This window comes from Ascaphus truei, unplaced genomic scaffold, assembly GCF_040206685.1.
Source record: "Ascaphus truei isolate aAscTru1 unplaced genomic scaffold, aAscTru1.hap1 HAP1_SCAFFOLD_1430, whole genome shotgun sequence".
Taxonomy (NCBI): Eukaryota; Metazoa; Chordata; class Amphibia; order Anura; family Ascaphidae; genus Ascaphus; species Ascaphus truei.
Window position 1 is genome coordinate 72,716 of NW_027454314.1, and position 13,982 is coordinate 86,697.

A 13,982-nucleotide genomic window follows, 5' to 3' on the forward strand; every position below is an offset into this window, starting at 1 on the left:
CCCGTGTGCGCTCACCTCCAGCTTCCTGTTCCCGTGTGCGCTCACCTCCAGCTTCCTGTTCCCGTGTGCGCTCACCTCCAGCTTCCTGTTCCCGTGTGCGCTCACCTCCAGCTTCCTGTTCCCGTGTGTGCTCACCTCCAGCTTCCTGTTCCCGTGTGCGCTCACCTCCAGCTTCCTGTTCCCGTGTGTGCTCACCTCCAGCTTCCTGTTCCCGTGTGTGCTCACCTCCAGCTTCCTGTTCCCGTGTGTGCTCACCTCCAGCTTCCTGTTCCCGTGTGTGCTCACCTCCAGCTTCCTGTTCCCGTGTGTGCTCACCTCCAGCTTCCTGTTCCCGTGTGTGCTCACCTCCAGCTTCCTGTTCCCGTGTGTGCTCACCTCCAGCTTCCTGTTCCCGTGTGTGCTCACCTCCAGCTTCCTGTTCCCGTGTGTGCTCACCTCCAGCTTCCTGTTCCCGTGTGTGCTCACCTCCAGCTTCCTGTTCCCGTGTGTGCTCACCTCCAGCTTCCTGTTCCCGTGTGTGCTCACCTCCAGCTTCCTGTTCCCTTGTGTGCTCACCTCCAGCTTCCTGTTCCCGTGTGTTCTCACCTCCAGCTTCCTGTTCCCGTGTGTGCTCACCTCCAGCTTCCTGTTCCCGTGTGCGCTCACCTCCAGCTTCCTGTTCCCGTGTGTGCTCACCTCCAGCTTCCTGTTCCCGTGTGTGCTCACCTCCAGCTTCCCGTTCCCGTGTGTGCTCACCTCCAGCTTCCCGTTCCCGTGTGTGCTCACCTCCAGCTTCCCGTTCCCGTGTGTGCTCACCTCCAGCTTCCCGTTCCCGTGTGCGCTCACCTCCAGCTTCCCGTTCCCGTGTGCGCTCACCTCCAGCTTTCTGTTCCCGTGTGCGCTCACCTCCAGCTTCCTGTTCCCGTGTGCGCTCACCTCCAGCTTCCTGTTCCCGTGTGCGCTCACCTCCAGCTTCCTGTTCCCGTGTGTGCTCACCTCCAGCTTCCTGTTCCCGTGTGTGCTCACCTCCAGCTTCCTGTTCCCGTGTGTGCTCACCTCCAGCTTCCTGTTCCCGTGTGTGCTCACCTCCAGCTTCCTGTTGTCTTGTTCTTCCTTGTATTTTTTACCACAGCTTGCACCCGGACTCCAGAATTCTCTGACCCCTGGACCACGGCTACGGACTCGACCATTCTTCTCTCTCTACCCCTGGACCGCATCTATGGCTATCCGATCTCTCCTCGACCACGGCAAGTACCGAGACCCCTCTGACCTCTCCTACCCTGACCCGGCTACACGACTACCACTCTGCACTCCGGACGTGGCTGCTCGGTGGCTATCAATATCCCCACCTCGGCCACGCGGTCCCGCCTTGTTTGTGGTTCACAAAAGAAAGGACGGATTGGTACCACGCTGGAAAGGTCCATATCAAGTCCTAGTCCCGACCCGCACCACAGTGAAATGCCAAGGCCGAGACACCTGTATACACGCCTCCCACGTTAAGGGGTCTTCACCACATACTACACCTGAGAGGGCATCTCCCTCTGGGTCCACGGATAAAGAAACCTAGAGCCTCCCAGAGGAAAGGGTCGAGGAACCTCCGGTGCAACAGCGAAGTAATTGACCAAGGAAGGACAAGGAAAGGACTATAGAGCCCACCATGGAGCATCCACACCGACCACGATATCGTCCCTGGGACTGGGAACAATGGATGCCAGTATTTGCCGCCGGCACTCTGGTGGGGGTGGCAGTCACATATTTGGTCTCCAGACATGATCTGTGTATGGGTGGCGGAACTATGAATGCCACCAGCCCATTAACAGAACAAGAAGGGAAATAAACCACCCATGGAAACAGTACCCAGCTAGTTATCTCCAGGCTGCCTACACAGATGCCAATATACTGACTGTGTATTACTGCTGGGTATGTGCGCATCTCCCTGTCAGCAGCCTCGGCGGTGTGCCCATGATACCAATACCCCGGAAATATACGGACTTTGTAGACAGAGGATATGGAACAGGACTGTCGGGCATCGTTGCCCAAACACAGGTATCAATATCTCTGACACTTTCTTTAGGCCGAACCCCTCACAGGGGCAGAGAGGACCTCCTCCGAGACAGCCTGCAACACCAGCTGTGAGACTGCTCTGTTATACCAACAATGGTATACTGCTCTCCCCACCTGCTCGTGCCCCCCACCTTTACCTTGTCTCTGGTGTTGGGGTCATGTGACCCCGCGTCACCGAAGCCAAGGGAACTTACAGAGGCCTCACGTGGTCCACCTGCATTTTATTTAAATGCTTTGGGGCAGAGAGTGGGGCCTCTGTAAGCGCCCCCCCCCTCCAGATAATCTCACGCCCCCCAGTTTGCGCACACCCCTCTCCAGACCTCCCACCCCCCTCTCCAGTTCTCACCCCCCCCCCCCCAGTTTGCGCACCCCCTGCTATAGAGCATGTTAGATAAAAGGTATGAGGAAATGATGAAGAAAGAGACGAAAGTGAAGCTAGAAGCTTAATGGGAAGAGATCAGTGACACTGAGTCTCACAGGGGAAATATCACGGAGGAGTATCATTTCAGGCCTTGCTCAGCACAGGAGGGGATTCTGGGTAAGAAAGGTATCTAGCACAATAATGGAAGTATTTGAATATGCTGGTTAGCCTTAGGCTGCGTCCATGTTTAGTGCTTGCGGGCGGAGGCGCGCTTCCACTCAGCACTGAGCCCCTACAGCCGCAATGAGAGCGGCTTTAGTAGGGGCTCGCCTACGCTTCCGCGCGGAAGCGTAGGTCTTAGGGAAATTTAAAATTTTCCTGCTCGCCGGAGCGCAGGGCCGGTCACGTGAGCGGCTCGCCCAATGAGGGCGAACCTGCTCTGTGACGTCACTGCCCCCCCCCCCCCCCCGACGGCGCGCGGACCGAGGCCAGGGAAAGCACCCGCTTTCCCTCAGCCTCCGCGCGCCTCGGCAACAAGAAGGCACCCTGGACGCAGCCTTAGGAATGGCTGTACGGAGAGGAGCATGCGTGGCGGCTCAGTGGGTGGCTGCTTGAGATCAGAGCTCCATCCCCAACGGCGCAATTTTGGCAAATTTAAGCGCACCGACCGGACAAAGTTCAAAATAAACACAACGAACAGCGGGCTAAAAACATAGAGATGCCGGCTGAAGCTAAACCGAAGAAGAACGCCTCCATGCTAACGGATTATTTTAGCAGAGAGGAAAGGGCGCGAACGGAGGGCTCTGCGGACGCCTCGCCGCAGGCGGGCTCCGAATCGGAGGCAGAGAGCGTGGAGGATGCGCAGGTCGTTCTTTCACAAATAAGCGGCTGTATGATCAGTTTGCGCATCTTATTATAACCGGCCCGTTTGCGTTTCTGTTATCGCCGTTTCTGGAGGATAATCAAGAATAAACATTTACTCCTGTTAGGCTGTGCATATAGTACTGGCTACAGCGTGCAGCCACAAAGCAACTAAATGTAGTGTGGGGCGACGTGTGACGTCACAGCGCCCAAAATCGCTGCAGTCAAAACATTGAGATTTACAGATAGAGCCGCACCATGTGACTGGCAGCAGCCAATCACATAGCCCCTCTGCCTTCCCCCTCGCCGACTCCGCCCCTCTGCCTTCCCCCTTGCCGACTCCGCCCCTCTGCCTTCCCCCTAGCCAACTCCGCCCCTCTGCCTTCCCCCTAGCCGACTCCGCCCCTCTGCTTTCCCCTAGCCGACTCCGCCCCTCTGCTTTCCCCTAGCCGACTCCGCCCCTATGCCTTCCCCCTAGCAGACTCCGCCCCTCTGCCTTCCCCCTAGCCGACTCCGCCCCTCTGCCTGCCCCCTAGCCGACTCCGCCCCTCTGCCTGCCCCCTAGCCGACTCCGCCCCTCTGCCTGCCCCCTAGCCGACTCCGCCCTCTGCCTTCCCCCTAGCCGACTCCGCCCTCTGCCTGCCCCCTAGCAGACTCCGCCCCTCTGCCTGCCCCCTAGCCGACCCCGCCCCTCTGCCTTCCCCCTAGCCGACTCCGCCCCTCTGCCTTCCCCCTAGCCGACCCCGCCCCTCTGCCTTCCCCCTAGCCGACTCCGCCCCTCTGCCTTCCCCCTAGCCGACTCCGCCCCTCTGCCTTCCCCCTAGCCGACTCTGCCCCTCTGCCTTCCCCCTAGCTGACTCCGCCCCCTAGCCGACTCCGCCCCTCTGCCTTCCCCCTAGCCAACTCCGCCCCTCTGCCTTCCCCCTAGCCGACTCCGCCCCTCTCCTAGCTGACCCCGCCCCTCTGCCTCTCCCCTAGCTGACCCCGCCCCTCTGCCTCTCCCCTAGCTGACCCCGCCCCTCTGCCTCTCCCCTAGCTGACCCCGCCCCTCTGCCTCTCCCCTAGCTGACTCCGCCCCTCTGCCTTCCCCCTATCCGACTCCGCCCCTCTGCCTTCCCCCTAGCTGACTCTGCCCCTCTGCCTCTCCCCTAGCTGACTCCGCCCCTCTGCCTTCCCCCTAGCTGACTCCACCCCTCTGCCTCTCCCCTAGCTGACCCGGCCCCTCTGCCTCTCCCCTAGCCGACTCCGCCCCTCTGCCTTCCCCCTAGCTGACTCTGCCCCTCTGCCTCTCCCCTAGCTGACTCCGCCCCTCTGCCTCTCCCCTAGCTGACTCCACCCCTCTGCCTCTCCCCTAGCTGACCCGGCCCCTCTGCCTCTCCCCTAGCTGACCCGGCCCCTCTGCCTCTCCCCTAGCCGACTCCGCCCCTCTGCCTTCCCCCTAGCTGACTCTGCCCCTCTGCCTCTCCCCTAGCTGACTCCGCCCCTCTGCCTTCCCCCTAGCTGACTCCACCCCTCTGCCTCTCCCTAGCTGACCCGGCCCCTCTGCCTCCCCTTTAGCTGACTCCGCCGCTCTGCCTTCCCCCTAGCCGACTCCGCCCCTCTGCCTTCCCTGTAGCTGACTCCGCCCCTCTGCCTTCCCCCTAGCTGACCCGGCCCCTCTGCCACTGTGACGATGGAGGGGATTTGGCCCGGGATTAAAGGGGTTACACCCCATTTGGCCACCCCTGACCGCACCAGGGAGACAAGGGGTTAACTGGGCTGAGGTCCAGAAATGGGATGTAACCCTTGTTATGACATGTAAATGTATGTTCCCCTGTTCCATTGTAATGTCTGGTTACTCAGTGTTTGCATCACACACACACTAGAATCCATCCGGGAGCACAAGGGTTAATAGTTCTTTAATGATTATAGCTCTTTGTGTAATTTTCCCGCATTTTCAGGCACCAGTTTGAAGGTCCCCATTGGCCGCCATTAGGGCTCAATGCATTTCAATAGGAGTTTGTGCTGTTTTAGTCCTGGTTCCTGTAGTGACCAGCAGGTGGCGTCCGAGAGGGAGAGCGGCGGTTTCCCATTGAAAGTCAATGGGCTCATTGACTTCAATGGAGATGCCTCGAGGTAACCTTTCGAAGAACAAGTTGGCTGCCGTCCAGACCGCAAACCGCAAACCGGATACAAGGTCCTTCAAAAGAGCTAAACTCACTGGGTCAAGTTCAACGTTAATTGATGTGGGAATAAACAGTTCTGGGGGCCCTAGAAATAAAATTATTTTTGCCCCTAGTTCCTAGGCTTCCCCCCACTCGACCACAACCGGGTCCCCGAATCCTGGACCCCCGATAAGGGTCGAACCAGATAGAGCGGGTCGCGCCATAGGCTTCAATGGCGGCGGCAGAAACAGCTCAGAAAAATGACTAAGTGTAAAATGTTGAAATGTGCAAGTCCATATCTCCGGTTCTGGAATGCCCAGAGGGATGGGATTTGGGTGACATGTAGCCAAGATTCCGGCTTTAATGCATGCCCATTTCCAGCCCCCTCAGACCAACCAGACGGAGTATGGACCCCCTTAAAGTTCGGGACTTTTCCCATAGACTTCAATGGCAGAAAAACCCCATTGACTTCAATGGCGGCGATTTACCATTGAAAGTCTATGGCGGAGCTGCCCGTTGTTTTCAATGGGGATTTAGTGAAAAGCTGAGATTTCTTTGTCAATGGAGATTTTTGTATTAAAATGATTTAATGTGCATTTGTGTAACTCCGGTTTCTTGGGTCGTAGCAAGTCGCTTTTTGGACCATATGGTGTCCCAGTTTTGGCAAGGAGAACTGGAAAGTTTGGACCTGCTAGACCCAACGGAACCGGATATTTTAATACGTTTATGTTTTATGCTTTATATTGTATTTTAAGGTATGGATAAGTTCCAGAGGAAATTCTTTTGACCATAAGGTAGCAGATGGCCCTAGGAGACGCCCAACTGTCTAGGACTTAAGTATTCTTCAAAGGATCTTGTCACCCTCCCTGTTTACCTAAGGGCGGAGGAGGCTCAAGCCAGAGCAGTCTTTAAGTGTCCCACTACACACCTTTCAACAAAGGTTTTCCTGCCAGAACTCCAAATGGATAGACTGGCTGGCATTCCTGATGTAAATGTGGGGCTTCAGAAATGAGACCCCCAGAGTTCTACTGCGGGGGGCATGGGTCAGAATGCTTTCCCACGTTAGCGAGTGGCTGGAGGTAATTGAAAACCAATCCCCTGTGCTTAAGAATAGAGGGACAAAGGATATATAAACTGCTGTTCCCTATATTCCTGTGTCTTCGTTTGCTGAATGATTTCCTGATTGCTGAGAGAAACGCTATGCACTGTCTTCCTGCCAGAGGTCTTTCATGTCTTTGGTGTCTTGATGACTATGAAGATTACTGTATGAACTGCCAGTCCAGATATGACTGCTTCATATTTTCCATTTTAAGTAAGTGTCTATATTTTGCCTGTTATTTGTACATTATTGTGTGTTCACCTTTATCAAGGAATAAAATCACTTTATTATATCTTAAGTCTCGTCCCAGTTCAAACCCAGGTATATATATATATTTATATATAGTTTTGGTGTAAATTACAGCCTGTCGCAAGCTCTCGTGACAGCCTCTCCCCTAGCTGACCCGGCCCCTCTGCCTCTCCCCTAGCTGACTCCACCTCTGCCTTCCCCCTAGCTGACTCCGCCCCTCTGCCTTCCCCCTAGCTGACTCCGCCCCTCTGCCTTCCCCCTAGCTGACTCCGCCCCTCTGCCTTCCCCCTAGCTGACTCCGCCCCTCTGCCTTCCCCCTAGCTGACTCCGCCCCTCTGCCTTCCCCCTAGCTGACTCCACCCCTCTGCCTCTCCCCTAGCTGACCCGGCCCCTCTGCCTCTCCCCTAGCTGACTCCACCTCTGCCTTCCCCCTAGCTGACTCCACCCCTCTGCCTTCCCCCTAGCTGACTGCGCCCCTCTGCCTTCCCCCTAGCTGACTCCGCCCCTCTGCCTTCCCCCTAGCTGACTCCGCTTCTCTGCCTTCCCCCTAGCTGACTCCGCCCCTCTGCCTTCCCCCTAGCTGACTCCGCCCCTCTGCCTTCCCCCTAGCTGACTCCGCCCCTCTGCCTTCCCCCTAGCTGACTCCGCCCCTCTGCCTCTCCCCTAGCTGACTCCGCCCCTTTGCCTTCCCCCTAGCTGACTCCGCCCCTCCCCTAGCTGACCCCGCCCCTCTGCCTCTCCCCTAGCTGACTCCGCCCCTCTGCCTCTCCCTAGCCGACTCCGCCCCTCTGCCTTCCCCCTAGCCGACTCCGTCCCTCTGCCTTCCCCCTAGCTGACTCCGCCCCTCTGCCTTCCCCCTAGCCGACTCCGCCCCTCTGCCGTCCCCCTAGCTGACTCCGCCACTCTGCCTCTCCCCTAGCTGACTCCGCCCCTCCCCTAGCTGACTCCGCCCCTCTGCCTTCCCCCTAGCCGACTCCGCCCCTCTGCCTTCCCCCTAGCCGACTCCGCCCCTCTGCCGTCCCCCTAGCTGACTCCGCCGCTCTGCCTCTCCCCTAGCTGACTCCGCCCCTTGCCTCCAGCTACATCGCAAACCAGAGTGCAACTTGCGCTCCAGCGATGGCGGCGTGTCGCGTCGCCGGTACTATAAGCGTAGCCTTAGATTGTTTATTCTCAAACTCCCTCTATTCTGCATTCATTATGTCTGGTGCAGGACGGACGGACGGACGGACGGACGGACGGACGGACGGACGGACGGACGAAGACACACACACACACGATTAGAGACTTCCTGCTTTCACCAGCTCTTTATTTCAGGTTTGAGGTTGCGTGAGGATTGGGGGAGGGGGGGAGAAAGAGTGGGGTGGGGGGGGGGAGAAAGAGTGGGGTGGGGGGGGAGAGAAAGAGTGGGGTGGGGGGGAGAGAAAGAGTGGGGTGGGGGGAGAGAAAGAGTGGGGTGGGGGGGAGAGAAAGAGTGGGGTGGGGGGGAGAGAAAGAGTGGGGTGGGGGGGGGAGAAAGAGTGGGGGGGGGAGAAAGAGTGGGGGGGGGGGGAGAAAGAGTGGGGGGGGGGGAGAAAGAGTGGGGGGGGGGGAGAAAGAGTGGGGTGGGGGAGAAAGAGTGGGGTGGGGGGGGAGAGTGGGGTGGGGGGGGAGAGTGGGGTGGGGGGGGGAGAGAGTGGGGTGGGGGGGGGAGAGAGTGGGGTGGGGGGGGGGGAGAGAGTGGGTGGGGGGGGAGAGAGTGGGGTGGGGGGGGGGAGAGAGTGGGGTGGGGGGGGAGAGAGTGGGGTGGGGGGGGGAGAGAGTGGGGTGGGGGGGGGAGAGAGTGGGGTGGGGGGGAGAAAGAGTGGGTGGGGGGGGAGAAAGAGTGGGGTGGGGAGAAAGAGTGGGGTGGGGGGGGGAGAAAGAGTGGGGTGGGGGGGGAGAAAGAGTGGGGTGGGGGGGGGAGAAAGAGTGGGGTGGGGGGGGAGAAAGAGTGGGGTGGGGGGGGAGAAAGAGTAGGGTGGGGGGGGAGAAAGAGTAGGGTGGGGGGGGAGAAAGAGTAGGGTGGGGGGGGAGAAAGAGTGGGGTGGGGGGGGAGAAAGAGTGGGGGGGGGAGAAAGAGTGGGGGGGGGGAGAAAGAGTGGGGGTGGGGGGGAGAAAGAGTGGGGGTGGGGGGGAGAAAGAGTGGGGGTGGGGGGGGGAGAAAGAGTGGGGGTGGGGGGGGAGAAAGAGTGGGGGTGGGGGGGGAGAAAGAGTGGGGGTGGGGGGGAGAAAGAGTGGGGTGGGGGGGAGAAAGAGTGGGGTGGGGGGGAGAAAGAGTGGGGTGGGGGGGGAGAAAGAGTGGGGTGGGGGGGGAGAAAGAGTGGGGTGGGGGGGGAGAAAGAGTGGGGTGGGGGGGGAGAAAGAGTGGGGTGGGGGGGAGAAAGAGTGGGGTGCGGGGGGAGAAAGAGTGGGGTGGAGGGGGAAGAGTGGGGGGGGGAGGTGAATGAGGCAGGAGGTGAGTGGGGGGAGGTGAAAGGTCAGAGCTGGATGCATAGGGTGGAATTTACACTGTGCATATACACCCAGCCCCCACAGAGCGGCTCACAGCAGCGTATATATACACACCCGTCTCAAACAGGGGACAAGGGAGTTACAGCCAAATACAGAGATATCTTACAGAATAACCCCAGGGTGTCAACACAGCAGTATGTGTGTGTGTCTGTGTGAGACACACACAGTGACACACACACACAGTGACACACACACACAGTGACACACACACACAGTGACACACACACACAGTGACACACACTGATACACACACTGATACACACACACAGTGACACACACACACAGTGACACACACATCAGTGACACACACACACAGTGACACACACACACACTGATACACACACTGATACACACACACACACTGATACACACACACACACACACTGATACACACACACACACACACTGATACACACACACAGTGACACACACACACTGATACACACACACACACTGATACACACACACACACACACACTGATACACACACACAGTGACACACACACACTGATACACACACACAGTGACACACACACACACACACACACACACACACTGATACACACACACACTGATACACACACACACACACACTGATACACACACACACACTGATACACACACACAGTGACAGCACACACACTGATACACACACACAGTGACACACACACACACACACACACACACACACTGATACACACACACAGTGACACACACACACAGTGACACACACACACAGTGACACACACACACAGTGACACACACACACTGATACACACACACACACCGCTGAGAGTGAAGGGGTTACTTATATTCACACGGATATTCAGACATTCCAATAAAAAAGGTTTCTAAAAAGTGTGTAACACACGCGCGCACACGCACACGCACACACGCACACACGCACACACACACACACAGTGACACACACACACCGGGGCAGTATTATAATCACTGCGCGTTACTAGCGATGCCCCGCCCCTCACGCCACGCGATACGCCTTCACCAGCGAGTATTCCCTCCGCCCGGCACGCGCTGCCCACAGGAAGAGAGTACCAGCCATGGCCTGTAGGGGCGCCGACACACAGGCCAAGCAGAAGGACCAACCAAACTCCCCCCGGACCCCCGCAGGGGGGGGCTGCCGCTCCTGCAACATGCGCACCCCCTGGGAGAAGCAGAGCACCGAGCCCAGCGTGCTCACACCCTGCAGAGGGGGAGAGAGCGGGGGAGGGGGGAGAGAGCGGGGGAGGGGGGGAGAAGATAAGATATGAGAGAGCGGAGAGCGCGAGAGAGCGAGCGCGAGAGAGCACAAGAGAGTGCGAGAGCGAGCGAGAGCGCGAGAGAGAGCGAGCGAGAGCGCGAGAGAGAGAGAGCACGAGAGAGAGCGAGCGCGCGAGAGAGCGAGCGAGAGCGTGAGAGAGCGCGAGAGAGCGCGAGAGAGCGCGAGAGAGCGCGAGAGAGAGGCGCGCGAGAGAGCGAGCGCGAGAGAGAGGGGCGCGAGAGAGAGAGGCGCGAGAGAGGCGCGCGCTCTCACGCACGGAGAGAGCGAGAGAGAGGCGACCGCGAGAGAGAGCGAGCGTGTCAAGGGAGAGGGGGTTTGGCCCGGTATTAAAGACCCCATTTGGCCACCCCCTGCTCTCACCTGGGAAGCAAGGGGTTAACTGGACTGCGGTCCAGTAATGTGTTTGTTCCTTGCTTCAGAATCCAAATGTATATTCCCCTGTAAAAATGCATTGTTCTCATCCCAGTGTTTGCACCAACACCTACACTGGGGTTGATGCGGGAGGGAAGGGGTTAAGGTTAATTTAGTGGTTATAGCCCTTTGTTCCCTTTTCCGGCTTCATTTTGCAGCCTTCCATAGGTCGCCATTGCAGCTGCATGCATTTCAATGGTAGATCTGGCAGTTTTGGACCTGTTTCCAGTGAAGACCAGCAGGGGGCGTCCGAGAGGAAGAGCGGCGGTTTCCCATTGTAAGTCAATGGGGCCACTGACTTCAATGGGGATTCCTCGACGCCGACCTCCAGGAACAGGTCATCCAAACCGCAGACCGCAAAAGCGGATACTATGTCTTTGAAAAGAGCTGTATCACTGAGTTCAAGTTCACCGACAATTGGCGTGGGAACCTTAGGTTCTAGGGCACCTAGAAATAAAATTCTTTTTGCCCCTAGCTCCTAGGCCCCCCCACACTCTACCACCACCGGGTCCGAGAATCCAGGATCCCCGTAAAGGGTCGAGCTCAATAAGAGGGTCGCGCCATTGACTCTAATGGCGGAGCGGAGGCCCCATTGAATCTAATGGCGGCGCTTGCCCATGCATTTCCTATGGCGGCGCCGGCCATTGATTCCAATGGGAGAAAAACGCGTGGCGTGAAAACGGCTAAGTCCAAAACTGCAAAAAGTGTGAGTCCATATCTCCGGTTTCTGGGAGGACCAGAGGGCTGGGATTTGGGTCGCATATAGCCACGGTTCCGGCATGAATGCACAACCAGACGGAGTGTGGGCAAATGTAAAGATTGGTGAGTTCCCCCATAGCCGTCAATGGCGACGTTTCCCCATTGAAAGGCTATGGCGGAGAAGTCCCATAGACGTCAATGGTGGAGTTGCTCCATTGAAAGCCAATGGCGGCGGAGCCCGTTGATTTCAATGGGGAAAGAGTGAAAAACAGAGATTCATTTTTAAAGGGAAGAATCCTGTATTAAAAAAAGTGTTTTAACCTGCATTTGTGTATCTCCGGTTCTGGGGTCGCAGGGAGCTGAAACTTGGCCACTATGTAGAACCCCCTCCGGCATGAGGGACTGGCAAGTATCAGCCCACTGGGCCCAACAGAACCGATTATTTTGAAATGTGAAGATATTAAACTATGAATTGTATTTTGGGTCTGGTATGAGAACTCAGAGCCCATCTGCTATGTTAATAGGTCAGGATGGCAGACAAATGGTCGATCATAAAACTCCTGATCAAAGACTCCCCCACCCTGCTTGTGTATGCAAGAAAAACTGATGCAGGACATGGGTGCTTGAGATTAAGTGTGGTAATTCACACCTGGAACAAAGGGTATCCTGCCCAGCTAGACTGGAAGACGCCAGGTTTATGGGAGGGGGGCTGAGGAAGTAAGCCCCCTGTTTAGAATATTACCCACCCAGTGGGTAAGCCGAGAGAGCGAGCGCGCGAGAGAGAGCGCGAGAGAGAGCGCGAGCGCGAGAGAGCGAGCGCGCGAGAGAGCGAGCGCGAGAGAGAGCGAGCGCGAGAGAGAGCGAGCGCGAGAGAGAGAGAGCGCGAGAGAGAGAGAGCGCGAGAGAGCGAGCGCGAGAGAGAGCGCGAGAGAGAGAGCGAGAGAGAGCGCGAGAGAGAGCGCGAGAGAGAGCGAGCGCGAGCACGAGAAAGTGCCACAGAGCCAGAAGAGAGCGACACTTTAAGTGACTGCTGACAGGGATATCAGAGCGTCTCAGTGAGGGGGCAGTACCTGCCAGTAGGTGCAGGGCACCGGTCCCCAGCGCTGGGTACAGACTGTGACACACACAGCCAGCCAGGCCCACCAGGGCACCCAAGAAATATAAACCCCAGGGACACCAGCGGCAGCAGAAACTGACAGCGCCACAGGTCTGCGGGGAGAGAAAGGGGAGCATGAGAGACAGGTGGGGGGGGGGGGAGAAAGGTGGTGGGGGGGGGAGAGAGGTGGTGGGGGCGGGGGAAGAGAGGTGGTGGGGGCGGGGGAAGAGAGGTGGTGGGGGCGGGGGAGAGAGAGGTGGTGGGGGCGGGGGGAAGAGAGGTGGTGGGGGCGGGGGAAGAGAGGTGGTGGGGGGCGGGGGAAGAGAGGTGGTGGGGGCGGGGAAGAGAGGTGGTGGGGGGGGGAAGAGAGGTGGTGGGGGGGGAAGAGAGGTGGTGGGGGGGGGAAGAGAGGTGGTGGGGGGGGGAAGAGAGGTGGTGGGGGGGGGGAAGAGAGGTGGTGGGGGGGGAAGAAAGGTGGTGGGGGGGGAAGAGAGGTGGTGGGGGGGGAAAGAGAGGTGGTGGGGGGGGGGGGGAAGAGAGGTGGGGGGGGGAAGAGAGGTGGTGGGGGGGGAAGAGAGGTGGTGGGGGGGGGAAGAGAGGTGGTGGGGGGGGTGAAGAGAGGTGGTGGGGGGGGAAGAGAGGTGGTGGGGGGGGAAGAGAGGTGGTGGGGGGGGGGGAAGAGAGGTGGTGGGGGGAAGAGAGGTGGTGGGGGGGGAAGAGAGGTGGTGGGGGGGGGAAGAGAGGTGGTGGGGGGGGGAAGAGAGGTGGTGGGGGGGGGAAGAGAGGTGGTGGGGGGGGAAGAGAGGTGGTGGGGGGGAAGAGAGGTGGTGGGGGGGGGAAGAGAGGTGGTGGGGGGGGGGGGGAAAGAGAGGTTGGTGGGGGGGGAAGAGAGGTGGTGGGGGGGGAAGAGAGGTGGCTGGGGGGGGAAGAGAGTGGTGAGGGGGGGAAGAGAGGTGGGTGGGGGGGGGAAGAGAGGTGGTGGGGGGGGGAAGAGAGGTGGTGGGGGCGGGGGAAGAGAGGTGGTGGGGGCGGGAAGAGAGGTGGGGGGGGAAGAGAGGTGGTGGGGGCGGGAAGAGAGGTGGGGGGGGAAGAGAGGTGGGGGGGGGGAAGAGAGGTGGTGGGGGGGGGAAGAGAGGTGGTGGGGGGGGGGGAAGAGAGGTGGTGGGGGGGGGGGAAGAGAGGTGGTGGGGGGGGTGGAAGAGAGGTGG

The 13,982-nt window shown here is 58.8% G+C and overlaps 1 protein-coding gene across 1 annotated transcript; it reads right to left on the reverse strand.

The window, feature by feature from the left end:
* Nucleotides 1–9,004: 9,004 nt before the first annotated feature.
* Nucleotides 9,005–12,887, reverse strand: CLDND1 (claudin domain containing 1; the record flags this gene model as incomplete). The annotated part of the gene is given in 4 exon segments (XM_075581581.1): nt 9,005–10,482; nt 11,717–11,723; nt 12,749–12,845; nt 12,847–12,887. Coding segments are annotated over 4 exon segments (359 nt in total), but the record flags the coding sequence as incomplete, so codon positions are not given.
* Between the last annotated feature and the right edge of the window lie 1,095 nt (nt 12,888–13,982).